General features: G+C 46.4%; 2 protein-coding genes across 8 annotated transcripts in view; one reads left to right on the forward strand and one right to left on the reverse strand.

Moving 5' to 3' along the window:
• Kcnk2 (potassium two pore domain channel subfamily K member 2) overlaps positions 1-27241 on the reverse strand; it is a 197300-nt gene that overhangs the window by 139642 nt on the left and 30417 nt on the right. Inside the window, exon 1 of one of the 5 annotated variants that reach the window (XM_006250433.5) lies at positions 2456-2901. In XM_006250433.5, coding sequence (XP_006250495.1) covers positions 2456-2465 — 10 coding nt within the window. In that variant the 5' untranslated portion in view covers positions 2466-2901. 5 annotated transcript variants of the gene reach the window in all.
• LOC120096345 (wiskott-Aldrich syndrome protein homolog 1-like) lies at positions 1682-9213 on the forward strand. Of its 3 annotated transcripts, XM_063272730.1 has the most exons (4): positions 1682-1819; positions 2411-2566; positions 4017-4105; positions 6021-9213. In XM_063272730.1, the coding sequence occupies exon 4, from the start codon at positions 6383-6385 to the stop codon at positions 7400-7402; it is 1020 nt and encodes a 339-aa protein (XP_063128800.1). In that variant the 5' UTR covers positions 1682-1819; positions 2411-2566; positions 4017-4105; positions 6021-6382; the 3' UTR covers positions 7403-9213. The 3 variants fall into 3 exon arrangements, 2 of the variants coding, with proteins under 2 accessions (XP_063128800.1, XP_038947429.1); XR_005492740.2 differs by lacking the exons at positions 4017-4105; positions 6021-9213 and adding an exon at positions 2932-3374; XM_039091501.2 differs by lacking the exons at positions 1682-1819; positions 4017-4105; positions 6021-9213 and adding an exon at positions 2932-3374 and having other exon boundaries at positions 1876-2566.

The following is a 27241-nucleotide window of genomic DNA, read 5'->3' on the forward strand; positions in this document are numbered from 1 at the left end:
CCTCAAGCAGCCAAGATCACAGGAAGTCCTGATTCGGAGGGGATGAAATCAGAGTGGACATGAGGACACAACACCCACCCCCAGCAGCTGCTGCTGCAACTCTGCATGGAGACTCCAGGCTTAGCTTCAGCAGCAGCTTCCTAAGCAAGGCTCTATGGTCTATGAGTGTGACTGACTGCTTCCCTTTCAGCCAGTTCCCCTGTTCTGATTACAGCAGGGTACAAGGCACTTTTCCTGTATTGACAAGGGCAATGACACTCAAAGTAAGCACTCAGGCAGGTGCTGGCTGTTTGGGTTTTTAAGAGCCTTTAGAAGTGCATACAGCAATTAAAGATCTCCATCACCTGTAGCCTCACGAGGACTCCCCACCCCCCCCCTTCCCGCTCTCAGATTCTGACTAAAAAACAAAATAATCTAACATTGAGCCCCCCCCCAAAAAAAGACCAAAAGAAAAACCTCAACAAACAAAAACAAAAAAACCAAACCACCACAGGAGAAGATCCCCACACCACCTCTCTAAGCAAAGGTTCCCCACTCCCCAAGGTACTGATTTTCACCCTCAGACTGCTTTTTCATAGAGAGAATTAGAAACCACCACTGTTTACCCAGCCTAGCCTAATATCCCACCAAGATATTGTCCTGATGCACTTGGGGGAAAGAGAGGGCAGATTTGGTAATATATTTTATTCTCTCTCTCTCTCTCTCTCTCTCTCTCTCTCTCTCTCTCTCTCTCTGTGTGTGTGTGTGTGTGTGTGTGTGTGTGTGTGTGTGTGTGTGTGTGTGTGTGTGTGTTGGGCTAATAAATGTCCTGGCAGAGTTTAATTCTTTTAAGCTGTGTCCTTATATTTAATTAGCAGAAATAGATAATGCACAATTGGCAGACTCAATGGATAGAATCTGGTGGAATACATAATAAATATTTAAAAAACCAAACCAAACAAATAAACAGACAAACAACCCAGCCTTCCCTGAACCCCATCTAATCTAGACTGATTCCTAGTCTTCACTGTGTGGCGAGAGGCGAAGCAGGTCTTTCCACACACCCTCCACACCATCGCAACTGCTCCCCTCCCCCAAGGCTCTCCTCTATACACTCCTGGTCTCTGGTCCTCATCCACAGTCATCTCTCCAGCCAGCCACCAGTACCCCCACAAACGGCAGCAGAAACAAGCTTTGAATTGTGTTTGCCCCAGCACCACTGCGTGTCCCCCATGCAATGGGCAACAAGTGTGATCAGGGCCACTGTGCAACCTGCTTGCAGGCTACTCTCTAGGGCTGACCCTCCTCTCTGGAAACTGTCTTAAGCTGCGCCAAACCCACACCCTAGGGAGGCAAACGCAAAAACCCCAGGCACCAGCGGAAAAGCGCAAGACGGAGCCAGGAATGTATCCGGGCTGGGGTTGAGGTCGCCAAGCCCGAATCACATCCAACCCACAGAATGGAGAGGAAGATGAGGAGTGAGGGGACCTGCGCTGCCCTCCAGGGGGAGCGTGCGCGGGCCAGTATGGATGCCCAGGGGTCTCACCTCCTGCGGTATAGCCGGGTCTCTCCCGCGAGGCGCTGGCAAGCATGAGGCATGCAGCATTCAAAATGTTTGTTTGTTTTAACACAGACTTGATGGTTTTCTCTTTTCTTTCTCTCTCTCTCTCTCTTTTCTTTTCTTTTCTCTTTTCTTTCTTTCTTTCTTTGCTTTTTTTTTCTTTTCTTTCTTTTTTTTTTTTTTTTTACCAACACGCCATTGTACTCACTCCTTATTCCAAGACCGGCTGCGCGCTCCGAGCTGCACGGGCAGGCATTTTCCCCGGCTTTGTTTTACAAGGTGGGGAGAGCCGGGCTGGAGGCGGGAGGGGTATGGGGGGGGGAGCGTGAGAAGAAATGAAATCGCGGGAAGGAGGGGACACCAGCGGCGGCAGGCTGGGCAGAGGGCGAGGCCGAGGCCAAGTTGGGCTCCGACGACGACGCCCCCTCGCGCGTTGGGTCACCCCGACTGTGTGGCCGCCTGGGGTCCCGCGCGGGCCCTGGGTGCGCTCGGCCCGTGACTCGGTGCGCTGGGCCGGCAGCTCCGCTCTGCCCCGGGGCTCGGCGAGGGGGCGATCACTGCAGCCAGTTCGGCCGAACACCCGGGTGTCTTTGTGCCACGGCCCCGCGCAGCCCCTCTCCGCATGTCTTTGTGCGGCGCCCCGCCTGGCTCGAGCCCCGCCAGGCGCCTGCAAGGTGGGGGTGTGGCCCGGGGTGGCCCGCCTGGCCCGAAGCTCCACTCTCCCCTTGCCTCACCCGCCGCTCTTCCCTCCTTTCCGAACTCCCTCCTCCTGCTCCTGCGGTGTCCCCGCCCGGGCTCGCCTCTCCGCACACCCCTCCCAGCCCTATGCGCGTCCGCGTCGCCCCAGCTGCCAATACGTCCTCCCCGCAGCGCCCTCGGCCTGCCTCCCGCTTTGGAGCAGCTCTCGAGCCTCACCTGCACCCATCACCCAGCGTCCTACTGCCACCTCTTGCTCTAGCTGTCATGCATGCGTCTTCCATGCTTTCCCCGAGTCCTGATGTCAAGAGAGACCCCAGATCCCTACAGGTGAGTATCTTCCTCGCTAGCGCCCCTCCACCAGGGTGGCACAGAGATATCATCCCGCTGCCTTGTGAGCCTCAGAGTGGGGGCCGCAAGAGGATGATGCCAGGCTTCACTGGGGAAGGGTTAAGGAGTAGTCAGTCAAAGCGCTCTCAGGGCAGCTTGCTTTGGGCCTGGAGTTCCTGAATCAGAAAGGAACTGGAAGCCTGAGTCAGGGGTGGGGGTTGGGGGGTGGAGGGAAACAGACTACATTCTCTGGAACAACCTGCCAACCCCATCCCAGGGCTGACACTAAGGATGCTGAATGCTGTGGGCGTGGGCAGATTTTGTAGGCAGGGAGACAGCAGTCCTCAGGCTGAACTTGTTGCCAGGCGCTCCCCAACACTCCTGGAGAACCCCAGCTTGGGCAATTCTATCCAGACACCCGGAGGGCAGCCCCCAAACTGCTGCACTCTTGGTGACAAGGACTTGTTCGGAACAGAACTGGCCTAGAAAGGGTAGGAGATTGGATGCTGCCTTCACTCAACACGGAAGAACTTCAGTCCTTTCAAGGCCACCCTCTCGCACCAGCTTTGCCAGCAGGAACTCCCAAACGACCAGCACCTTCTGCCCCCACACCATGCACACAGTCAGTGTTTTCCCAGGTATTTGGAGGAAGCCACAGACACAGCCTTGGCTGTAACAGGAACCTAAGTCGTTTACAATACTTTCCAACATCTATGATTTTTTTTTTCTGTTGTTGTTCTATTTTTGACTCCAGAATAATCCCAGCACCTGTTCTGTCTGTTGAAATAAAGCATCCATCTTGCTCCAATTTAAGCACGTTTTTCTTGACTTCTCGTCTCAAAAGTAATGTAAGCCATTTAAAAATATATGAGTCTGATCTCACTCCCAGACTTAGACCCTCCCAGAGTTTCTAGGTCATAGGTCATGCTGTTGCTTCACTCTCCTGGCTCATTTCCCTGGAGGTCTGTCTGGACCCATGGCCACCTCTCAAAGATTCTCCCAATCCACACACACACACACACACACACACACACACACACACACACGCACACACACACTCCCCTTGCAGACGTAAAGAATTGCTTCAGTAGAGCACTGTATATAGATTATCCCTGTGTGCAAAAGCACTTGTCCAGGAGATTGATTTTAGGGGCTTGGCTCACACATCCTAAATCTTGCAAATCTCTCTGGCATCCCAGAGCAGTTACAGCACACTGGAAGTTTGAGGCACAGTTTCGACTCCAGGAAGTCTCTTTTGCTCCTGTGTGGGTGCCGCCCACCTACATGTCTAGAGTAATCTTGAGCTAACTCCACAGATAAAATGTCTTCACAGCAGTCTTTTCATGACAGACTGTCATTCACCAAGAACTTCCATGCTGGGTGAAGTTTCTGGAGAGTCCTAGGCCAGCATCTTGCCTTTTGTTTTTTCCTGGTGTTACCCTTGTCACAGATTATCCTGTGGGCTCTGGGAGGGCTGACATCTTGTCCCCTAACACCCAGGACTAGTGAGGGGTGCTGAGTCAAGGAGGACTGATAATGGTAAGATTGTCATTCTCCTCTTCTCCCTCCAAGCATCCCGAGCAAGGACACCCAATTTATATAAGGAACGGGGCAAATTCTCGAACTTGAACTCATGTTTGCTACACAGCCATTCTGCTGCCTGGCTATCCTTCCCTTCCCTTCCCTTCCCTTCCCTTCCCTTCCCTTCCCTTCCCTTCCCTTCCCTTCCCTTCCCTTCCCTTCCCTTCCTTTCCCTTCCCTTCCCTTCCCTTCCCTTCCTTTCCCTTCCCTTCTCTTTCCCTTCCCTTCCCTTCCTTTCCCTTCCCTTCTCTTTCCCTTCCCTTCCCTTCTCTTTCCCTTCCCTTCCCTTCTCTTTCCCTTCCCTTCCCTTCTCTTTCCCTTCCCTCCCCTTCCTTTCCCTTCCCTTCCCTTCCTTTCCCTTCCCTTCCCTTTCCCTTCCCTTCCCTTCTCTTTCCCTTCCCTTCCCTTCTCTTTCCCTCCCCTTCCTTTCCCTTCCCTTCCCTTCCTTTCCCTTCCCTTCTCTTTCCCTTCCCTTCCCTTCCCTTCTCTTTCCCTTCCCTTCCCTTCTCTTTCCCTTCCCTTCCTTTCCCTTCCCTTCTCTTTCCCTTCCCTTCTCTTTCCCTTCTCTTTCCCTTCCCTTCCCTTCTCTTTCCCTTCCCTTCCTTTCCCTTCCCTTCTCTTTCCCTTCCCTTCTCTTTCCCTTCTCTTTCCCTTCCCTTCCCTTCTCTTTCCCTTCCCTTCCCTTCTCTTTCCTCTCCCCTCCCCTCCCCTCCCCTCCCCTTCTTTGCTTTCCCAAGCCTCTTTACACTGGGAGATTGATGCCCCTGTGTATTTCTGTACACCATGACCCCATGGCTCCATGGCTCCATGGCTCCGTGCCACTGTCCCTCCATGCCTTTGTGCCTCCGTGTCACCCACACTCAAAAAGCTTTCAGTCTCACCACCAATTTGCCCTTCTCCCTGGCATCTCATTGACATCCTATGTGTTCAGGGTGTTTTGGTTGGTATGTGGGGACACGGGAGCAGGAGAACTGGCTCATCCACTAAGAGCATTTGCTGGTTTAGAAGAGGACCCAAGTTCAGGTCCCAGTAGCTAAATGGCCACCAACCATCTGTCACTCCAGTTCCAAGATTCCTAACACCCTCTTCTAACCTCCAAGGGCACTGCGCAAACCTGGTGCTAAATGCAGGCAAATACTCGCACACATTACATAAAAACAAATCTCTTAAAACAAGGAAGACAAACAGAAAGAGTCTAAGCCACATCAAATACAATGAGATTTACTCTGAGGCACTAGAAGCTAATTTCACACATAATCTGAAGGGACCATCTGAGTGCAGGAGGCACCGCCTGTCTCTCGCCTCATTTCCACAGCAGTTCTACAGTCCCTCCTTCAACATGCCTGCCCCTTTAAGGGACTTTGTATGACAAAGGTATGCATAGGGGTGTTTTAAATATGAGGAGGACCAGATCGTGTATCACTGCAACTAGAGAAACAAGGAAATGTGGTGGACTGTCCTATTACCAACCATCATACCTTACACTCTATCCACACCGACAGACTGACCACACCAGGAGCAGACCGGAAGGGCAACAATTGCTTCCTCGTGATTCTGTCTTACATGCTTTAATTTCTTTACTGTCCAGGAAATCCTGAATGCATAGTGACAACATCGGGCTCCCACAAAGCCCAGCTTGTACAGTGATCCAACTTACAGCATGAACTCAGAAGTTCATTTTCATGTTAATTTGGCTTTTTTGATCCTGGCCTACTCAAATGCCCTGGTGGGAAAAAAATAAGAAATGAGCTTGCTTCTTTTTTATCATTTTGACCACATCAAAAGAGATCTGTGAACACCCTACCTCCTCTGCTTCTGCACTGGGTGGGGTGAAGTTCTTTATCTTCCTGATGATCCGTTTCCTGATCTACAGAGCAGGGAGAGTTCACTGCACTCACAGAAGAGGATTGGAATGGCCAGGGTGAGACACTATGTGTTGTGTGTACTGTCTGCATGTACTGTCTGTACACTGTGTGTACTCTGTGTGTTATTGTATGTACACTGAGTACACTATATGTATGTACTGTATTGTTGTATGTGTGTACTGTCTGCACACTGTATGTACTATCTGTGTTACTGTGTGCACAGTGTGTACTATATGTGCATACTGTGTGTGCACTATATGTACTATGTATGCACTGTTTTGTACTGTGTGTACTGTGCATATGTACTGTTTGTACACTGTATCTACTGTGATTTGCTGTATGTACACTATGCGATATATGTGCATACTATATGTACTGTATGTGTGTACTGTATGTGTACTGTGTACTATATGTGTTTACTGTATATACACTGTATGTGCTGAATGCCTATACTGTATGTATATACACTATATGTACTGTACATGCATCATATGTACTATGTTATATACTGTATGTGTGCTGTATGCATGCTGTATGCATGTACGGTATTGCACTGTGTGTACTATATGTATGCTTCGTGCATACTGTATGTACTGTATACATGCACTGTATTGCACTGTGTGTGCTGTATGTGTGCTGCTCGCATACTGTATATACCATATACATGCACTGTATTGCACTGTATGTACTATGTATGTGTGCTCATGCATCCTGTATATGTGCACTGTATTGCACTATATATGCTGTATGCACTGTGTGTATGTGCTGTGTTTTATTGAATGTGCTGTATGGACTGTATGTATTGTGTGTACTGTGTGTGCTGTGTGTATGTACTATGTGTATGTACTGTGCATATGTACTGTGTGTACACTATATGTATTGCATGTATGTAATGTATGTACTATGCATACACTGTGAACTGTGTATATGTACTATATGTACACTGTATTACTATATTATATACTCTGTACTGTATGTGCTGTGTGTACTCTGTATACTGTGTGTACTGTGTACTATGCATACACTGTGTACTGTGTGTATGTACTGTATTACACTGTGTGTACTGTATTATGTACTGCATGTACCGTATGTGCTGTGTGTACACTGTGTGTACACTGTGTACTGTATGTACTGTATGTACTGTGTGTATACATTATGCATGTGTACTATATGTACATTCTATGTATGTACTATATGTACTATGCATGCACTGTGTACTGTGTGTATGTACTTAATTACACTGTATATACTGTATTATGTACTATGTGTAATGTATGTGCTGTATGTACTGTGTATACACGGGGCACTGTGTATACTGTATTATGTGTTATATATACTGTATGTACTGTGTGTAATGTGTGCACTCTATGTACTGTGTTATGTACTGTAGGTACAGTGTATATATTGTCATCTTCCCACTACTATCATGGAATACTGAGGCCACTAACACAGAAAGAGCAAAGGTTTTATTTTCCTATACTTCTGAAGGTTCCAATACAAAGATCACATGGTCCCATTTTATGAACCTCTGCCCTGAGCAGGACATCATGAAGTCAGAACTGCCGGGGCCAAACCACTTGCATGGTAAGCAAGGAAGCCAAAGAGAACAACTGGGCAGCCCTATCTCACCCCTTTGAACCAAGCTTCCAATGGCCTAACCATCTCCTCCCAGGCCCCACTACCCACAAGTCCACGGCACTGCCAGATACTGCCATGCTAAGGACTTAGCCTTCTACACAAGAGCCTTTGGGAGGCATTCTAGATCCAAACACTGGCATCATCTATGTGTTTTAATGTTTTCATTTACCCATTAGCCCAATCCCATAAACTAGACCACCAACAAATTCCAACTCTCAACATATTTTGCCATTTGCTTAATCCTCTAGTTAACAGTGCTCTACAGTTGTGAGGGGGAAGGAAGCATACTGCCCAATTACTGTGTGCCCACTGCACGCTCAGCTGTTGTTCTGGAGCCAGGTAAGGACATCGCCTTCAGAACGATGTGGTCTAAGTGGGGGTAAAAAGAGGTAGGCATCCCTGTAACATTTCAATACACGTCATCCCAAAAGAAAGTCACAGGGCACTTTGGCAGGATTTTATGTTGAAAGCTCAGAGAAGGCATCTCTGAGGAAATGGGCATCCACGAGGATGGGACAGATGTGAGGAGAGATCTTTCCCAACAGAAGAGCTTGCTGAAGGCCTGTGGTAGGAGATGGACGGGAGAATGTGGGAGCTCAGGGAGTCGGTGCAGGTGGGGTGGCAATTTGCTCTGTGACAGAAGAGAATAGAGGAGGCCTCTAAGGGGCAAGCATCAAAAGCCAGTCAGACCTGAGCTGTGCAACAACTTTAAGAAGGCAGTTCTTCCAGGCCAGAGTGTGTTCGTTTTGAAGATTATACGTGCTCGAAATTATAGCGTGTCCATCAGAACGGAAGTTAGAAGTCACTGGGGAAATGAAACAGGTAAGCGGAGGGTCCATGTAGAAGCAGCATCTCAGCTTGAGTGAGCACCACCTAGAGGGGCTGGTAGAAACCACAGGCTTCTCCCACATCCAGGGTTCTGCCACTCTGGGAGATTTGAGAGCTAGCACCACAAGTCCTCAGGAGACAGGAAACACTAATGCTATAGTCCAAGGATTGCACTTTGGGAACTATTTGACAAAAGGTAGGACTCAGGCTTAGTCCCCCATGATAGTGTTGAGAAGTATGGCTCGATTAATGCCATAGTTGGCAGACCGTGATAGACACCTACATGTGTCCACATCAAGCCTGAGCTTCAAAGTGTGACTTGCAAAGGCTTTGGTCTTCCCATTTTCAACACAGCTTTCTTTATTAGTTCTTCTTTTGTTTCTGTGATAAAAAAAAACAAAAAAAAACAAAAAAACACGACTGGAAGCAGCTCACCGAAGGGAGAGTTTATTCGAGCTCACTGTTTCAGGGGGTTAAAGTCCACCACGGTAGAGAAACATGGCAGTGAGCAACAGATGTGGCAACTAGAGCAGGAAGCTGAGAGCCCTCAACCGCAGCGGGATGTAAAGACAGAATAAACTAAAGGTAGCATACAAGTCTAAACTCGCAAAGTCTGCCCTAGTAGCCTGCTTCCTCCGGCAAAGCCATAACTAAACCTTCCCGAACAGCGCCACCTTCTGGGGACCAGATGTTCAGACACTCAAGCCTATGGGGGGCTTTTCCTATTAGAAACACAACGGCCTCGCGCCTCGCGCCTCGCGCCTCGCGCCTCGCGCCTCGCGCCTCGCGCCTCGCGCCTCGCGCCTCGCGCCTCGCGCCTCGCGCCTCGCGCCTCGCGCCTCGCGCCTCGCGCCTCGCGCCTCGCGCCTCGCGCCTCGCGCCTCGCGCCTCGCGCCTCGCGCCTCGCGCCTCGCGCCTCGCGCCTCGCGCCTCGCGCCTCGCGCCTCGCGCCTCGCGCCTCGCGCCTCGCGCCTCGCGCCTCGCGCCTCGCGCCTCGCGCCTCGCGCCTCGCGCCTCGCGCCTCGCGCCTCGCGCCTCGCGCCTCGCGCCTCGCGCCTCGCGCCTCGCGCCTCGCGCCTCGCGCCTCGCGCCTCGCGCCTCGCGCCTCGCGCCTCGCGCCTCGCGCCTCGCGCCTCGCGCCTCGCGCCTCGCGCCTCGCGCCTCGCGCCTCGCGCCTCGCGCCTCGCGCCTCGCGCCTCGCGCCTCGCGCCTCGCGCCTCGGTTTCAGTGCCTGCTGGCTGTTCCACACAGGTAAGGCTTCGTGTGAAACTCTATCACTGAGGCCCGCTGCCAGCGCAGCAGGTTGCTTTTGCTTGAGACCCCAGTGACTACTCATGTTGACTATGGGTCTGGGAGGGACAACCTAGCCTGTCCTCGGAGATTTCACCGGCAAATAGACAATGTGAAGAGTGATACCCTGAAGACATGTCCTGCTGTGTTCAGAAAGCAAGGCTGCTGATATCCCCGTCTACAGAAACTCCTCTCTTTGCCTCTTTTTGTGTCTGCAACTGAATGAGCAAATGTGACCCCTGCCCGAGGCCATACACTTATGGAAAATTTAACATTAACCCAGGCCACACTTATTGTAGAAGAAAATCCTAAAGGTAGTGCCTTTCTATCAGATGCGAAATTCGGTAAAGTGCCCAAGGATTTTCTGCCTTTCCTAGAATGTGAGCTGGGCGGTTTGACTCCATGAGTGGTCTCTCAGTCACTTTTTCCCAGGACTTTGCACTGATGGCCTCTTCTCCAGGAAGGATCGATCCCTTTCCACACTGAAACAGCATGAAACTTTGGAAGTCAAATGTAGTGGTGTTGAAACCCTGGACACTCTCCTCTTTCCTGGAGCCTCCAGCATTTAGGTCACAGTGTGAAAGGTGGCCCAGGGCCAGATATATCCTTGATTTATCTAAAAGAAAGAGGAGGAAGAGAAGGAGGAGGAGGAGGAGGAGGAGGAGGAGGAGGAGGAGGAGGAGGAGGAGGAGGAGGAGGAGGAGGAGGAGGAGGAGGAGGGAGAGGAGGAGGAGGGAGAGGAGGAGGAGGAGGAGGAGGAGGAGGGAGAGGAGGAGGAGGGAGAGGAGGAGGAGGAGGAAAGAAGGAAGGAACAGAGGGAGGGGAGCTGGAGAAGAGGAGAGAGGAAATGGGAGAGTAGCATTGACAACCTGTATCAAAGGTTCGCCGTAAGCCAGGTGAGCTGAAGACCCTATAGCTGTAATTTAATCCGCATAAGAACCATGAGTCAAACAGGGTTCTCAGCCTTAGAGAAGCCAAGTAACTTCCCTGAATAACGAGGGCCAGTGACAAGACTGTGTGAGCTACAGAGGCCCTGCACCACCTTTCAGTTTGTAGTTCAGCCGCCAGCTGAATTCATTTTTTTTATTGTGTCCTAACTACGTCTTCCCTAAGAGCCTTCATGCATGCCAGTTCTCCCAGTGTGATCTGTGCCTACCCCCTTTCCTACCCAATACAACTTACATTCACCCATCAGACCACAGCTAAAACACCCACCCTCTTCAGAAAAGCCCACTACCTCCCAGGCAGGTTCAGCTGACTGCCCCAGGCATAGCTCTTGGTTCTTTTTTTTTTTTTTTTTTTTTTTTCCGGAGCTGGGGACCGACCAGGCATAGCTCTTAATCCGCAGTCCTTGCACCTTTCCCTACTGCTTCACTGACATTAAATATTTATTCAGACTGTCTTTTGTTACTAACAGAGAAAAAAAAAAAAAAAAAAAAACCTCGGGTGGCTAAAAGCAATAGAAATGTGTGGTCCGCATTCTGCAGACCAGAGATCAGAAATCAAGGTGTCCCAAGGCCTTGCTCCCTCTCTCACAACTCTCAAGAGTAAGTTCTGTCAAATACCAGCTCCTGCACTTGGCTGAAATCCACGGTGAGTCTTGGCCTGGACACAGCGCACTTGTGCCTTGGGCACTGAATCCTGGACTCTCTTCATGGCACATATGCCCTCTGAGTGGTCAATTTCCAAATCCACCCTTGCCCCTTTTAAAGGATACTACTAGAGATGTTCAGGCTACCCTAATGACCTCATCCTAACTGCTTCGGCAAAAACCATATTTCCCAGTGGGGTCATATTCCAAGGTACTGCTGATATTAAGATTTTATTTATTTTTCCCCCAAAATTGATTGTGGAGAAATACAATTCAGCCTATAACAGTTCCTGCAAGACTCCAATAAATAAAGAGACCTTGGCATCTTGTTCTGCTGCACAATAGCTAACACCTAGCAAGTACAAACATCGATGGTTATTCCCTGAGACAAAGCCCAGAAGCATGACTGACTGAGAGCTCGACCATCAACGAGGAGGCTAACCTCAAAGCCCACAGCACCACAGAGGTACCAAGAGTATGTGACATGTGCATCAGGAATGGAGCCAACATTTCAAGTCAGCTTTCATGGCTTCCTGCCAGAAACACTGACCCCCACATCTGAGACCTTCTGATAGTTTAGAAGCCAGATTTTCAAATTATTTTAGACATTTTCCTCATTTTCTTTTTCTCTCTCTCTTTCTTTCTTTCTTTCTTTCTTTCTTTTTTTTTTTTTTTTGTTCTTTTTTTTCGGAGCTGGGGACCGAACCCAGGGCCTTGCACTTCCTAGGTAAGCGCTCTACCACTGAGCTAAATCCCCAGCCCCTCCTCATTTTCAAATAGAGCAGAAACAGATTTCGAAAATGAACAATTACCGGAAAACAAAACGAAACAGAAGCATCTATAGGGCTAAACGTGGTCATGAGGCCCCCTGACCACGGCCTCTATGTCAGCTTCAGATGCCCTGAGAGGCTACAACAAAATACGATCATTCAATGAGTTCGTCTGTGTTGAAGAGTCTCATCTTGATTGCTCTCTCACAGGGCTAGTACCCCAAAGGCTCTCCTTTCTCTGATCTAAAATTCAAGGGTGGTCAGGAAAAACACAGAGCCTTCCAAATAAGTAAAAGCTTACTATGATGTTTGGAAAACTCCACATTAAATCCAAAAGGTCCTAATAAACACAGATAGGATATGACCCTGCACTGTATAGACAGCCCACCCTCAAATCACCTCATGCCTATCCCTGATTAGCTCCTTCCTGGTTAGGTCACTGAGGTCTTGAGCCCTCTCTGACTGTGACGAATGCCAGAGATAAGTCAACCTGTAAAGAGATATGGTTTATTTTTGGCTCCGGCGCTGGGAGGTTTCCATCCAGGTCAGGCAGGCTCTTTTACTTTGGGCCAGTAAGAGTGCACTGTAGCAGCAACACATACAGACCAAAGCCGTTCACCTCACAGCGGCAATCAGAAGACAGAAACAGGCTTGACCCTTGCAACCCATGCAAAGGCACATCTCTAAAAGATAGAAGACCTCCACGAAGGTTACACCATCTCCATACAGCAGGGAGCCAGGACTTCTTTTGTGAGTGTGGTGGGGGTGGGGCCGATATTAATTAATTAATCTAATTTAAAATTTCCAGATCCCAGCACTAACCATCATTGTCTATGGGATCAACCTTCTTCAAGTCCCTTAGTTTCCCCTTCTCGAAGCTCTACCTACTAAGACGAATTAACAGAAGCAGCAAGCCACAAAACCCACCACAACCACGTGCTTAAGTGTTCCTTCGAGGGTTAAGGTCACGAACCAACTTACTCCTTCTGCAGGTTCCTGAATTCATCTACCTTCTCCAAAAGGATGGGCAGGTCCTTCCCTAGGAGCTGGCGATGCTTGACTGATGATGTCACCTCCGTTTATTTTTCTCCCAGGTTCCCGCTTCATCCCTGCGTACTTTTACGGCACTGATGTTTGTGATGGAGCCGTATAGCCAGCCCTCTAGCCGCTGGCTTTCGGAGCCCACCGAATAAGGCTAGTTGCCCTGGAATGTTCTCATATTGGTTTTACACTCTTCAGGGAAACGGTATCTGAAGGGAAGAAGGCTTGGTAATACAGAGGGCGCCCTGACCTATCCTAAGCAGCCACTCAACATGTAAAGCTTCTCATTGGTTCTTTCCACAGTCTGCCTCTGTGGGACAATGGACAGTGATTTGGTTGTGAGCAGGTAAGAGTGTTGATTCCAGGTAGTCACGAGCTTTTTTCTCAGTCCATGTGAGACTCACAAGATGCGTCAACATCACACTCAAACTAACACAGCCAATTATGCAAATGTGCTAACGGAGTGTCCCAACACCCACTGAAAGGCTACTTGGACCAACACAGCAATTTCTATATTATAAAATCCCAGAACCATGGCCGAAGCAACAGCCATCTCGAGGAAGGTTTAGTTTGAGCCTTGGGTTCCTGTGACATAATACTTCTTCAGGCCTTAGGAGATGAAAACCCCATTTCAATACTTTAGTTCGATTACTAATTATTTAGATTTCTTGAAACTTCCAACTCATCACACATTATGAATAAACTTTTTTTTTGTGAAAGTATCCATGAGTTCATCTCTGGTGAACTTGATCACATTTATCATATACTGACACACACTTAATGGAATGCTTTACCTTGTGTGGACTTCTCTTTGCATCTGCCTTTCTCTGCTCGAACAAACATGAATGGGACAGCTAAGGGCCAGTATCTCACCTGAGTTCTCTTTGATTCCTAAGCACACCTAATAGATATTTGAGTATTTTCTGTATTTCTATTATTATTTTATTGTATGTGTATATGTGTCTGTATATACATCTGTGTACCATGTGCATGTGGTGTCCACAGAGGCCAGAAGGGTGTAGGATCCCCTGGAACTGGACTTATGGATGGTTGTGAGCCATTATGCTGGTGCTAGCAACCAAAGCTGGGTCCTCTGGAGAAGCAGACCAGTGAACGACCTTTCTAGCCCCTATGTTTTACCTATGGAATACATGGTAACGTCACACAAAAGTCAACTCTTCTCATGACCAAAGGATGCATTACATCATAACCAGGTGTGGGGGTTTGTATATGCTTGGCTCAGTGAGTGGCATTATTTGGAGGTGTAGCCTTGTTGGAGTAGGTGTGGCCTTGTTGGAGTTGGTGTGTCACTGTAGGCATGGGCTTTAAGACCCTCATCCTAGCTGCCTGAAAGTCAGTGTTCTACTAGCAGCCTTCAGATGAAGATGTAGAACTCTCAGCTCCTCCTGCACCATGCCTGCCTGGATGCTGCCATGCTCCCTCCTTGATGGTAATGGACTGAACCTCTGAACCTGTAAGCCAGCCCCAGTTAAATGTTGTCCTTATAAGAGTTGCCTTGGTCATGGTATCTGTTCACAGCAGTAAAACCCTAAGACACAAGGTTTATCATCAACAAACATGCAACTCATTACTTTTGAGACACGGAAAATCTGCGTATTTCTCCCAAGTCTTTATTCTCATAGGAGATTTGGATAACAGATTCATGTGAACCAGCCCAGCCCACTAGATAAAATGCTAAGCCGTCTAGATTTCAGTCCGGGCCCAGTCTATTCTCACCCGTGCCTTAGATTTCCCTGTTTGAGTGAGCCTGAGAGAGAGCACATTTGAAGATGTGCTTTGAATAGTGACAGAACTGTTGCAAGAACCTGGTAAACAGCAGCCACCGCTGTGACTGTCACTGACTGTCACTGGCAGCCATAATCCAAGAAAGAAGGGAGACTTCAGAGATAAGAAGAGAAACAGACAGGAGGAAGCCACGTGTGTGTGTGTGTATGTGTGTGTGCGCGCGCGCGCGCGCGCGTGTGTGTGTGCGCGTGCGGGCAAAACAAATGTACAGCCTGAAACATGACATAATCAAATAACCCATGGATGGGGGAGGGAGGACTCACATTATCTATTCTGAAGAAAAGAGGACTAAGCCGTACCCTCTTCTCCTGAGACAGCAAAGGGGTGGGTGAGTTATCAGTCAGGACTGTCAGAAAGGGTGTGGATAGGCTGCAGGGGGCTCCCAGAAACAGACAGAACAGACCTAGAAATGGTCACCCCACCATCTACCATGCACTCAATAAAATGTCTCTTTGCTGTGGCCTTGTGGGTTTGAACCACGGCTCTCTGAGATGCACCTTACACTGTGTTCAGCTTCTTCTCAGTCTCCTTAGAAAATAGTCACTGTATATCCTCTGGCCTTGACAGATGTCCTCTTTTTCTTTCTATTAAAGTTGTCCTCTGGACACAGATTAAAATCTTTTCCACAAGCTGGGTTCTGGTTAAAATCAAATTTGTCTAACTATACTTTGCTGGTTGCTAAGAGAACCAATGTACGTGATAGCATAAGCACAGTAAGGACCCTGGAGAGGGAGTGGACTCCCAGCCAGCAGGTGCACTGTGCCCCTAGTGCTGTGACTCATATGGTGAGCCGGTTTACCAGGCATCTGTCCTTACCACCACAGTGCCACACTGGGTTCCTTTTAATTAATACTCAGTTGTCAAATATTTACCAAACTATTTTTAACAATTGGTGGAAATCTGTTAGCGACTAAGGGTAGCTATGAATAAGATTTCATGATTTTTTTTCTCTTTCTTCCTGTTTTTCTAAATTTATTCCCAGCAGTGGAATGCTAAATTTTGTGGTGGTTTTCCTTTGGATGGATATTGGGTGGAAAAAAAAAGGAAAAAGGAAACTTGCTTGGCATTTTCCGTTGATACTTTCTCAGGAAGGGGTGCCAAGGCTGCATTGCTCAGATTCCAAACCGACTCCCAGTGTTCTCGGTAATGAGCTGCCCTGTGTTTGTTTTGTTTTGTTTACTGGAGTCATGATTTTCCTTTTTAGATATGGCTTTATATTCTCCACATGTACTAACTGCATGACAGACAGACCATTGGTCTTAACTGGAGCCCCTGAACTTGGGTGTTGCATTTGGAGTTAGGAAGCTGTCTTTGCCTGGTGTTCTATTGCTGTGAAAAGATACCATGATCACACCAACTCTTACCAAAGAAAGCCTTTCATTGGGGCTGGCTTTCAGTTTCGGAAGTTGGTCCATTATTATCGTGGCAGGAGCATGGCAGCCTGCAGGCAGACATGGTGGTGGAGAAGGAGTTGAGAGTTCTACATCTGTATCATAGGCAGCAGGAAAAGAAAACCACTGGGCTCGGTTTTGGTGTTTGAAACCTCAAAGCCTGTCCCCAGTTAACACAGTCCAACAAGGCCACACCCCCTGATCCTTCTCAAGTCCTGCCACTTGCTGATGAGCATTCAAATATATGAGCCTATGGGGGCACCATTCTCAGTCAAGCCACCACAGCAGCTCTTGACTACACCTCATGGCACATTGTAGGCATTTGATAAAAATGTCATCATTCTTTCTATTTACATTGTATGTTCCTAAATGCTTCAGGGAATGCATGATAAACCCACAAAATCAGACAGCAACCACAGCAGAACTATGTTTCCATGAAAAAAACCCATACTGAAACCCAGAAATAGATCTGGAAGGGACCATGCAAGAAATGCATACTATGGTGTTCATCATTTACTTAAATAAACTGCACAGGATGTCAGTCAGCTAGCTGTGCTTTGAGGGACTGATTTTTTTTTTAAAAAATCACTTTGTAGTTAGTTGAAATGCAAAATATGAAAGTAAATTTAAAACGTGTGTGTGTGTGTGTGTGTGAGAGAGAGAGAGAGAGAGAGAGAGAGAGAGAGAGAGAGAGAGACATGAGGAGGTCAAAGGACAACTGTGGCAGTCTGTTCTATCTTCCTGACATGTGGGTTCTGGGACTCAAACGCAGTCAAGTGCACTTGCCTAAGAGGCATCTTGTCAGCACCCATAAATGATGTTTTTTAAATCAGCAACTATGATACTTCAGCCATTAATCTGGTTTACATTTGCAGGAAGTCTTCTAGAAACAAAAAAAAAAAAAAACATTGCCATGGCTTCAATTATTCTGTTTAGAGAATAATATAAAGCATGACTATCACTATCATGATGCCCCGAAGGTTTGCTAATCCGCCTTTCTCCTTCTTAAGAGTGAGTTGGTTGGAGTAGGGACCTTGCTATTCCCTTATCCTTAGCATCCAATGTGATAAATTCTCAGTGAATTCTGGTTGAAATGAACTCAACTATTTTAAGAGTAGCAAAGACTTGAGTATCAATCAATGGGTGAAAAAATGTGGCAACCAGACACAATGGAGTATTATTTGGACACAAAAGTAACTACATTCGGTTGTTTGAAGCAGCTTGGATGAAACTGGAAAATAGGACATACTTTGTGAGTTGTTAGTTGTTACACGTTTCAGAAGTACAAAGGAAAGGAACTGGAATGTGACCAGAAATTTGGATTTTAAGTTGCAGACATTTCCCAGATTTGCTACAGAGAGATCTATCTTTTCTTCTTTCTTCCTTTTCCTTTCTTTGTTTTTTATCCTCGCAAGGAAAAAAATACAACCAGAATTCAGTTGAGCCCCGCTTTCCTTCTCCTTTCTTCTTTTCCATCCCTCTCATGGAAATACCGACCTCTTGTGCAGATAAATGTATTTTTTCTGATGTGTGTAAGGAGATACAAAAATATAATGTATTTTTTCATTTATGTAAGTTACATTCTAATATACGAATTCTCTTCAACCTTACTATTTCACTAAACATTTATATCATCAGGATTTATCCTGTGTGGTAGAATATGGAACTTTCTAAGAACACTACATTTTCCCTGATCAAAACTGGAGCAAATTATTTCCCATAAGCTACCTGTGTTAACTTTTTTTTATATCAAAGTGGTAAAATGTACAGAAAGCAACTTGGAGAACAGGTTCCTTTAAGTCTGCAGTTCCAGAAGGATAGAACCCACATGGCCATAAAGACACTATAGGGGCCAGAGAAGATATGGTAACAAGAGCAGGAAGCTAGTCCATCAAACTGTGTCTGGGCTCAGGAAGCAGGGAGAGATCAAGAGCCCTCCCCATCCCAGAAGTGACATGCTTCCTGCCATATCCTCCCAGACAGTGCTACTAACTGGGAACCAAGTGTCCAAACCCATGAGTCTGTGGGGGGACCCTTCATCTTTAAACCCCACACTATACCTTGCCCTAAAGTTATGAAAATAAAGTATATCTGATAGAACAGAGGACAAAGAGAGGGACAACAGGTCCCGGACACCTCTTCATATAATCAGATCCTATTGGTTAGCTCACTAGACTAACTTCTCTATGGAAGCTGGAGACCTGGGTTAGAGCTGGGGATGAGAGAGGCTTGAGCTGTCCACACAGGTCCATGGACCCTCTTATTTAAGAGTCCAAAGCAAACAGGAGCCACACAGCATGGGTCCTTTCCAAAATTTCAGGGAAATGTCCCCTTCTTTTTCTCCCAACTACTCTTGCTCACAATGGACTGAATTGTGCAAAATGGCTGGAGTGATGTTCGGATTTTGTCAACAAATATAGATGAAAGTTAATGACCTGAGAGGTAAACTTGATAGTGTTGTGCCAGGAAGTGATTGTGAACCCCAAAAGACCACCAAGGAGCCGTCTCTAATATAATAGCATTAGAGTCTCTATTACGAGCGTGGGCTCTCCTCCAATCCAACCCTGGCACAGCAGTACAGGAATGGAAGGTGGAGAAGCCTCGAACCCTCATCAGGACAAGGTTTTATAGAGAAATAGGAGCAAGGGAGGGGGTGAGGGAGAGGTGTCCAGTCAGGCAAGCATCTAACAGAATGACTATAAGCTGACAGGTGAGTGCTCTGAAGCAAATGGTCTAAAAGCACATCTGAGACAATCAGACTAATCTTTGATTAACTGTTGCTAGGAAGTAGCTGGGGAGTAACTCTGCAAAGGACAAGCCATGGGGTCCTTCCCGGTAAGTGGATGTAGCTTGGGTTCCGTTGTAGGTCAAGTTCTTGGGCTTTTTTTTTTTCTTTAAGATGGAGGCTGGTCCCAAGACGGGGTAGGTTTAGCCTCTCATTCCCCACTTTCTTTGGTAACTAGAGGGCCCAATCATGGGACTTGCCGAAGATGATCTAATCTCATGAAAACAGTAACAGGGCTATGTCCTCAAGAGTCAGTTAACTCAGGCCTCTCAGATAGGTCATTTTATTAGCAAGTTCCAAAAATCACTTGTTTAGACAAATTTTCTTTTCCTATTTGACTCCTGGATGACGAATATGAAGTTTCCTATGAAACTCAAGCATCTTAGAGGTTCTATGGCTGGGATGAAACACTATGACCAAAAGCAACTTGGGAAGGAAAGGATTTATCTTAGCTAACAACTCCCAGGCCAGACTCCATAACTGAGTCTCCAAGCAGAGCAGGAATCTTGAAGCAGTAATTGCAACATGGAGTTCTGTTTACGACTTGCTCCCCATGGAGGCTCTGCCTGCTCTCTTATACAACACAGGACCGCCTGCTCAGATGTGGCTGGGCCAGGCACTTGTGTACCAATCACCGGTCAAGAAAAACGTCCTGTAGACTTACCTACAAGGAATCGGATGGAAGGATTGTCTCTGTCAAGGTTCCTCATTCCGGATGACATTAGCTTGTGTGTCGAATTGACAAAACAACAGAACAGAAGCTAAGCAAGACAACACACCATAATCTACCCCTGGTAAGTGACTATGTGGTCACTATGAGGAAAGTAACATCGACCCTAAGATCCTAATTCAATGAATTTATCTTATATTATTTGGCTTATGTGACAATCCTTTCTTGATTTTCTTTTGCCTTCCTGAAAATATAGTTAAAGCTAAAGCCACATCAAAGGTTCTTTGGGGAAAAAATAATGAAGAAACAAGGGTTTCTGCACCTCTAGGTTGCAAGTATATGGACTCGAAGATTCCTATTCAACAGAATCCAAACATATAGAGAGAAAAGAAATGGAAACCACAAACATATAAGAGAATCTATCTCAGAGTTTCCACAAATTAGAACTGTTCACCAAAAACCCATTCCATTTTTTAAAAATGATCTTTACAGGAATAAAATGTAAATGCTCCCTGGAAATGGTTAGCTGAGTGTGTGGGAGGAACAAACAAAGACCTGATTATGTAACTTCTAATCGCCCAATTTAAACCTACAGTAAACAAGTTCTATGTTGGAATACCTCAGCATTTTAAATCCTGTATCATTTTCGCTTTCCAAAGATGCCTCAGATCAAATAATAACCTTGCTGGTCCTTATTAATAACTTTTGTATTTCTATGAATAAATTCCTTGAACAACTTGAGGAAGAAGCCTAGGTGTGGGCTGTAGTTTCAAACAGTTCTGTCTATGGTCGCTTGACTCTATGTTTCTGGGCCCATTAGAGGTAGAATATCGTGGTGGCTACAGAGGATAGCAGGAAGTTTCTTTACTTCACATGGGTCAAAAAGCAGGAAGAATGGGAACACAGAAAGGAACAAGAAGCAGCCCCAAAGATACTCTCAGAATGCCTACTTTATCCAAAGATGCCCCACCTCTCCCTTTTACCACCTCCCAGTAAGGTCTTCATATTGTGACTCCATGAAGGGGTTAGTCTCCAGATTAGGTTAGAGCTCTTCTATCTAAGGGTCTCTGGGAACCTCATCAGATACACCCAATGGTGTTGTGTCATCAGTCCTTGGGACGTTGCTTAATCCAATCAAGTTACCCATCAAAATTAGCCATTATGTCATTGGATTAAAGACAGCTACTGTACAAAAAATGTCACAACACTTAAGATCTCACAAAATCCAGAAATGAAGAGGGTGCTTCAGGAGTATTGGCAAGAAGAGGAAGTGCTTTGCAGCTGAACTTGCAGAGGAATTTAAGTCCACAGATGACATTGTCACTCGAGATGGGGCTTGACTATTAAACAACTCTCCAGAAGTGGCACCTTGGGGGTTAAACAGTGTGACCCCATGTCCAGCCCCTGAAGTCTGTCCTCTTGAGTAGTGCTGACCTCTTCTTCCCCACCAAGGTCCAGCTGGGTCACAGCAGACCAGGCACTACTGAGTTTTCTGCCTTCCACCCTGGAGCAGGTCTGTGCTTGAGTGCTGACTCCTCCCGGAATCCTGAGCAGGTCCAAGCCTGCTACATCCCTTGAGAAAAGCAAACAGTGCTCTAGACATGGATTCTAAGCCTCAGACCAACATAATGCAGCCATGCCCCCTGACCAGGACTTCAACACGTTCCTGAATCATTTGAGGTCCAGTCACGGATTGTCACGACTTGAATGGCTACAACCACTTATTTTTAAGTGTACAGTGTTGGATCATTCTGGCCATTCAAGTTGAGACTGACTTTGTTTCCTGCACAGAACTCATCTCCTCTCTTTAAATTAAAGCCAAGACGCTTATCTGTGTCTCTGGTCTCCAGCATGGTGTTTTTTATTCTCTGAGAGTAATTTGGCCTTTTGTACAGACTAAAGCAATTAAGTCTGTCAGGGACCTGTACAGGACTTAATGAAAGCCATGCACTGGCCGGGACGTGGAGGGAGCGTGTTAATACTATTATCACACTGTGTGGAAGACTGTCGGCATGGACTATTAGGCTGCACAGTTCTTCAAAAATTGTTATAATTTTTAATAATCTATATAAAGTCAGGGTTTAATTAAAATGTTGACAACCCCAAGATGTGTCCCTTTTAAAACTCACACAAATGAAATTCACTAATAATTCTTTTATTTCCTACTTTGTGTATGTGTGCATGCACATATGCATGTGTGTACATGTATGTGTGCATGTGTCCATGTTTGTGCATGTGTGCATGTTTGTGCATATAGAGGGGGTGTGTGTACATGCATGTGTGACTGCTTACATGCACAGACCAGAAGTCAAAGCCAGGTGTTCCTCAATCATTCTTTACCTTACTGAGACCAAGTCTTTCATAAAATCTAGAACTCTCTGGTTCAGCTACACTGGCCAGCAAGCTCCAGGGATCCTCTAGTCTCCTCCTCTTCCTCCTCAGGGTTGAGATGACTCTATGAATAAAGACCCAAACTCGGGTCTTTGTGCAAGCATTTTACCAACCAAGCCACATCCTTCTAACAATTCTTTATCCCCTTTGACTAGGCCCCAAATTCTCATCTCCAGAGCCTGAACCATAGTAATTTCATCTGACTTTTACTGCAAGGACAACCGTTTTTATTAGCGAAAAAAAAATCAGACCTCTGAAATATTTTTGAAGAAACTCACTTCCTTTTAAAATCCACTCTATTAGCCACAGGAACTTTTAAAATATTTTTATAGGAAGGCTCCAAGTGTGAGTGCTTCTGCGCAGCGGTAAACTTTAACTCTGAAGACTGCTTCTACCTTGGATAAGACTATAATAACTTTTTGAAAGCTGCATTAAATACTTTCAAACCACAAAATCCACACACCAACAAAGCAATTAAAATGCCTTTTTCTTCATTTGGAGGTTAAAAAAAATTAACTTTTAAATCTAGAAACACTCCTTGTGCTTTATCTGTGGACAAAAGCAAACAAGAGCCAAGGAGCCGAAAGCTGTTTCACGGGTATGTGGAACTCAGTGGAGAGGTGAGCTGTGAACATTCTAGAACGCCTGGCATTTATAACGAACTTCACATTTTAAAGCATGACACATCTCATTCTACACAGGAGCTGAAGGCGAGTTCTTCAAAATACCCGGGGGAAAGCAGAAGTAATGTTCTCTGGGGTTGGTAATGGGTGGTCAGGGCTCAACAAGATGGCTCAGCGAAGATGTCTTGCAGGAGTCTGAGGACCAGAGTTCAATCCTTGGGTCCCACATGGTGAGAGGAGAGAGCCAATGCCCTCAGGTCATCCTTTAACTTTCAGGTGTGTGCTGAGTGCTTCTTCAGCTCAATAAATGGATGTAATAATGTTATTTTAATTAAGCGGTTATGACAAATACGCATGGTAAACTTCCGTTGTCTTACAAGCTAGACAACATATTACCCTTCTATAACGGCAAGAATAACACGCAATATAGAAACAATAGGATTTCCATAGGAAACATCCTGAAGTTCACACCTAGTATTAGAGCTACAAAGAGTCATACTGCAACTGCATTTTGTGTATTATATGTATATACATGAATACTGTTTCTCAAAGTACTTATTTATACACAATGGTAGGTTCAAATTTTCCTAAATAGTCATGCCAGCTGTAAGAAGACCTATTTAGGGATTTGAAGTGTGTGTGTGTGTTGTGTGTGTGTGTGTGTGTGTGTGTGTGTGTGACCACCTATTTAGGGATTTGAAGTGTGTGTGTGTATGAACACCTATTTATGGATTTGGAGTGTGTGTGTGTGTGTGTGTGTGTGTGTGTGTGTGTGTGTGACCACCTATTTAGGGATTTGAAGTGTGTGTGTGTATGAACACCTATTTATGGATTTGGAGTGTGTGTGTGTGTGTGTGTGTCACCACCTATTTATGGATTTGAAGTGTGTGTGTGTGTGTGTCACCACCTATTTAGGGATTTGAAGTGTGTGTGTGTGTGTGAACACCTATTTATGGATTTGAAGTGTGTGTGTGTGACCACCTATTTATGGATTTGAAGTGTGTGTGTGTATGAACACCTATTTATGGATTTGAAGTGTGTGCCTGTGTGTGTGTGTGTGTGTGTGTGTGTGTGTGACCACCTATTTAGGGATTTGAAGTGTGTGTGTGTGTGTGTGTGTGACCACCTATTTAGGGATTTGAAGTGTGTGTGTGTGTGTGTGTGTGTGTGTGTGTGTGTGTGTGTGTGTAAGATCACCTATTTAGGGATTTGAAGTGTGTGTGTGTGTGTGTGTCCACCTATTTAGGGATTTGAATTGTGTGTGTGTGAACACCTATTTATGGATTTGAAGTGTGTGTGTGTGTGTGTGTGTGTGTGTGTGTGAGACCTCCTATTTAGGCAGTGTGTGTGTGTGTGACCACCTATTTAGACATTTGAAGTGTGTGTGTGTGTGTGTGTGTGTGTGTGAGACCACCTATTTAGGGATTTGAAGTGTGTGTGTGTGTATGTGTGTGAGACCACCTATTTAGGCAGTGTGTGTGTGTGTGTGTGTGTGACCACCTATTTAGGCAGTGTGTGTGTGTGTGTGAACACCTATTTAGGGATTTGAAGTGTGTATGTGTGTGTGTGTTTGTGTGTGTGTGTGTGTGTGTGTGTGTATACAGCCGTGTGAGGGCATTTATGTGTATGAGTGGGCATGTGTGTGTCATGTACGGAGGTTGGAAAACAATCTTCAATCATACCTCATTTGAGACATGGTCTCTTTTGTGTGCCCCCATCTCCCCTCCCCGGCTGCAGGAATTCTCCTGCCTCAATTTCCATATCCTATAGGAGTGGTCAGCTCAAATGCACCCATGTTGTGTGGCCAGAATTTACATTTGTAATCACAGAGCCGTTTCCCCAGCCCCAAGTGCTAGGATAATTAATTTTGCTTTCTCTAGAGACAGCAATTGCGATTCAATGAATACCCAAGGTGTTAGAAAGAATGTATTTCAGTTTAATACCATAGCTAGGAGACAAAGCGAAGCACGGAGCACAGATGTGTAAAGTACACATTCATGATTCGTCTGAGACTGCCTTGGTCTACCTCAGGGCTCTGATACGTGACATGAGACCTTTCATTTGAAGAAAATAGAACCTGATGAATTTAAGTCTGTCCAAGGCACTAATTCAAACCAGCCACCTGAGCGTTAACTTTCCTTTGAAAACATTTGTGCTTCATTTCTCATTCAAGTCTTTCCTGGATCCCTTCAGATAGCACCTAGGGGAAGAGGACTAGTCACAACCATCTCTTGGCACTGACGGAAGGCAGCACCTGCTGGGGACAGGCTCATCCTGGGTCACACGTTAATAATGACACTCAAGTATGAGCAATTCTGGAACACTCTGCTGGCAAGCGTTCTGGGCCTCCCTGGTCACTTCACCTGCACCCTTCTCTGTCCCCAGCTCAGTCCAGGCCCTGCCTCATCACTACTACTGGCTGTTCCCATAGATCCCTAGTGTCTCTGCCCAGTTGGCAGGCCTGCTGACTCTTTCTAAGAGCCTGTGCATAGGAAGCCGAGGTGAAGGTCTAGGGGTAAAACAGACACCAAATGCCTGGCCATGTTGACTTCCATGCCAGTCCTGTTGGAAGCCTCAAGCCCAGATGTCATGCTGCCTTGACCCTCTCTGTATGAGGTGACTTACCACAGGGAGGGCAGGTGGCATGCCTTGGGTAACACATATTTACTGCTGGGGTTCAGACCAGAGAGAACACAGCTCCAGGGCTTTCCCTCCCCTTTCTTCTGTCCTTCTTCCCGTGGTCTCAAGATGAAAACTCTGGACTTGTCTGTTATCTTGTTTTTGGGTTTTTTTTTCCTGTCACAAATTATCTGATGGTTAAATCCAAGCCTGACATCTCCAAGCATTCAGTGAGAACTACAAAGATTCTGGAAGTCCTTTCTCTCCGTGTCTTTCTGCCTCTTAGCATCATTAATTTGTTCTGGAGCTACAATAAAAGTAATATTTTATGCCTGCCTATTGATCCTCTTAATTTTTTTTGTTTATTTCTGTATTATGTGTATGAGTGTTTATATGTGTGTATATGGAACACATGATGCTGAGCTGATTCTGTATCCAGAGGCTGAACCGGCTACTTGCCGACCATTAAAATACTTACCACGTCAGTATTACATGCTGGACTTATTTCTGGCCAATGAGGAAAGATTTTACCAACGGTTAGAGCAAATATCTGCTCCTCCAGAAAACTATAGTTCCAGAGACAGAGTGACAAATACATTTATACACACACACACACACACACACACACACACACACACACACACACACACAGGACAAATACCCATGCAAAGAAACAAAGACATGGTGTGTGTGATCCAAGATGCTGGGTGACTTTCTTCATGGGGTGGTGATTTGAAGCCCCTTGGAACATAGCTTTTAAACTAAAACTGCTCGTGACAAAGACACAAGAAATCATCTGATGTACAGAGAAAGAAATGGCCCCGAAGGGGGAAAAGAACAAAGCTTGGATAAGCAAGGAACGTGGAGAAAAGCAAGCATCGTCAGTGTGACCAAAGGGCAGATTGCAAGACGAAAGCAGAAGGACGTGGGGCAGGGCAGGTTGTGGGAAGGGTCGTGCAGGGCTTTGTGAGCAGGAAAAATGTCTGGGCTTTAGCTGCTGTATGAAGATGGGGAGGCTGTTGGAGAGGTTTGCTGGGTTAAGTCAGGAGGATGGCAGTTTTGTCAACTGAAAGGGACCAAAATGGCAGCAAAGATTGCTTTAGACATCTAGGTAGAATCGAGACGGCTGTAAAAACACACAAGTAAGATTTGTTGCTTAGTTTGGAGGTAACATGAGTAGCAGGTAGTCATGGGTGAGAGGAAGAGCCAGGGCAATTGTATTGGAGTGGGGTGGGCTTCAAGCCTTCCCCGTCTCAGAGCTGACAGTTCTACCTGAATGAACTTTTAGTTCTCATGGACAGAAGACCCGAGTGTGAGGTGCAGCTCCCCCTCCTGCAGGGGAGAAAGAATCTGGAAAATGCCACAAAGCTCTCAGACCGAACAGGAGGTGCGTAAATGGCAAATATTTACCTGGTAGAAGGGTGTGGCCACAGGAAAGGGAACGGGACAGTCTGTGGAAAGAGGCTGAGGGCAAAGCCACAGTCAAGTGGCTTTGGTGTTCATAAGCAAATGTCTCTAGGTAACTCTTCCCCTCCTTTTAAAACACGTGTGTCTTTAAAAGATTTTTGTTCCATGCATATGAAAGTCTTGCTTGCATGTATGTATGTATGTGTATGGGATATGAGCGTGGTAGCCACAGAGGGCATTGGATCCCCTGGAACTGGAGTTACAGATGGTTATGAGCTGCCATGTAGATGCTGAGGACCAGGTTCTCCGTGAGACAAGCTAGTGTTCTTAACGGCTGAGCCACCGCTCCAGCCCTCTCTCCTCCCTGATTCTCCAAATT

The sequence above is a fragment of the Rattus norvegicus genome, chromosome 13 (assembly GCF_036323735.1).
Source record: "Rattus norvegicus strain BN/NHsdMcwi chromosome 13, GRCr8, whole genome shotgun sequence".
NCBI classification, from domain to species: Eukaryota; Metazoa; Chordata; class Mammalia; order Rodentia; family Muridae; genus Rattus; species Rattus norvegicus.

Bases quoted from the DNA above. Each gene is read 5' to 3' on its own strand.
- LOC120096345 (XM_063272730.1), top strand. From the start codon at position 6,383: ATGTACTGTATGTGTGTACTGTATGTGTACTGTGTACTATATGTGTTT.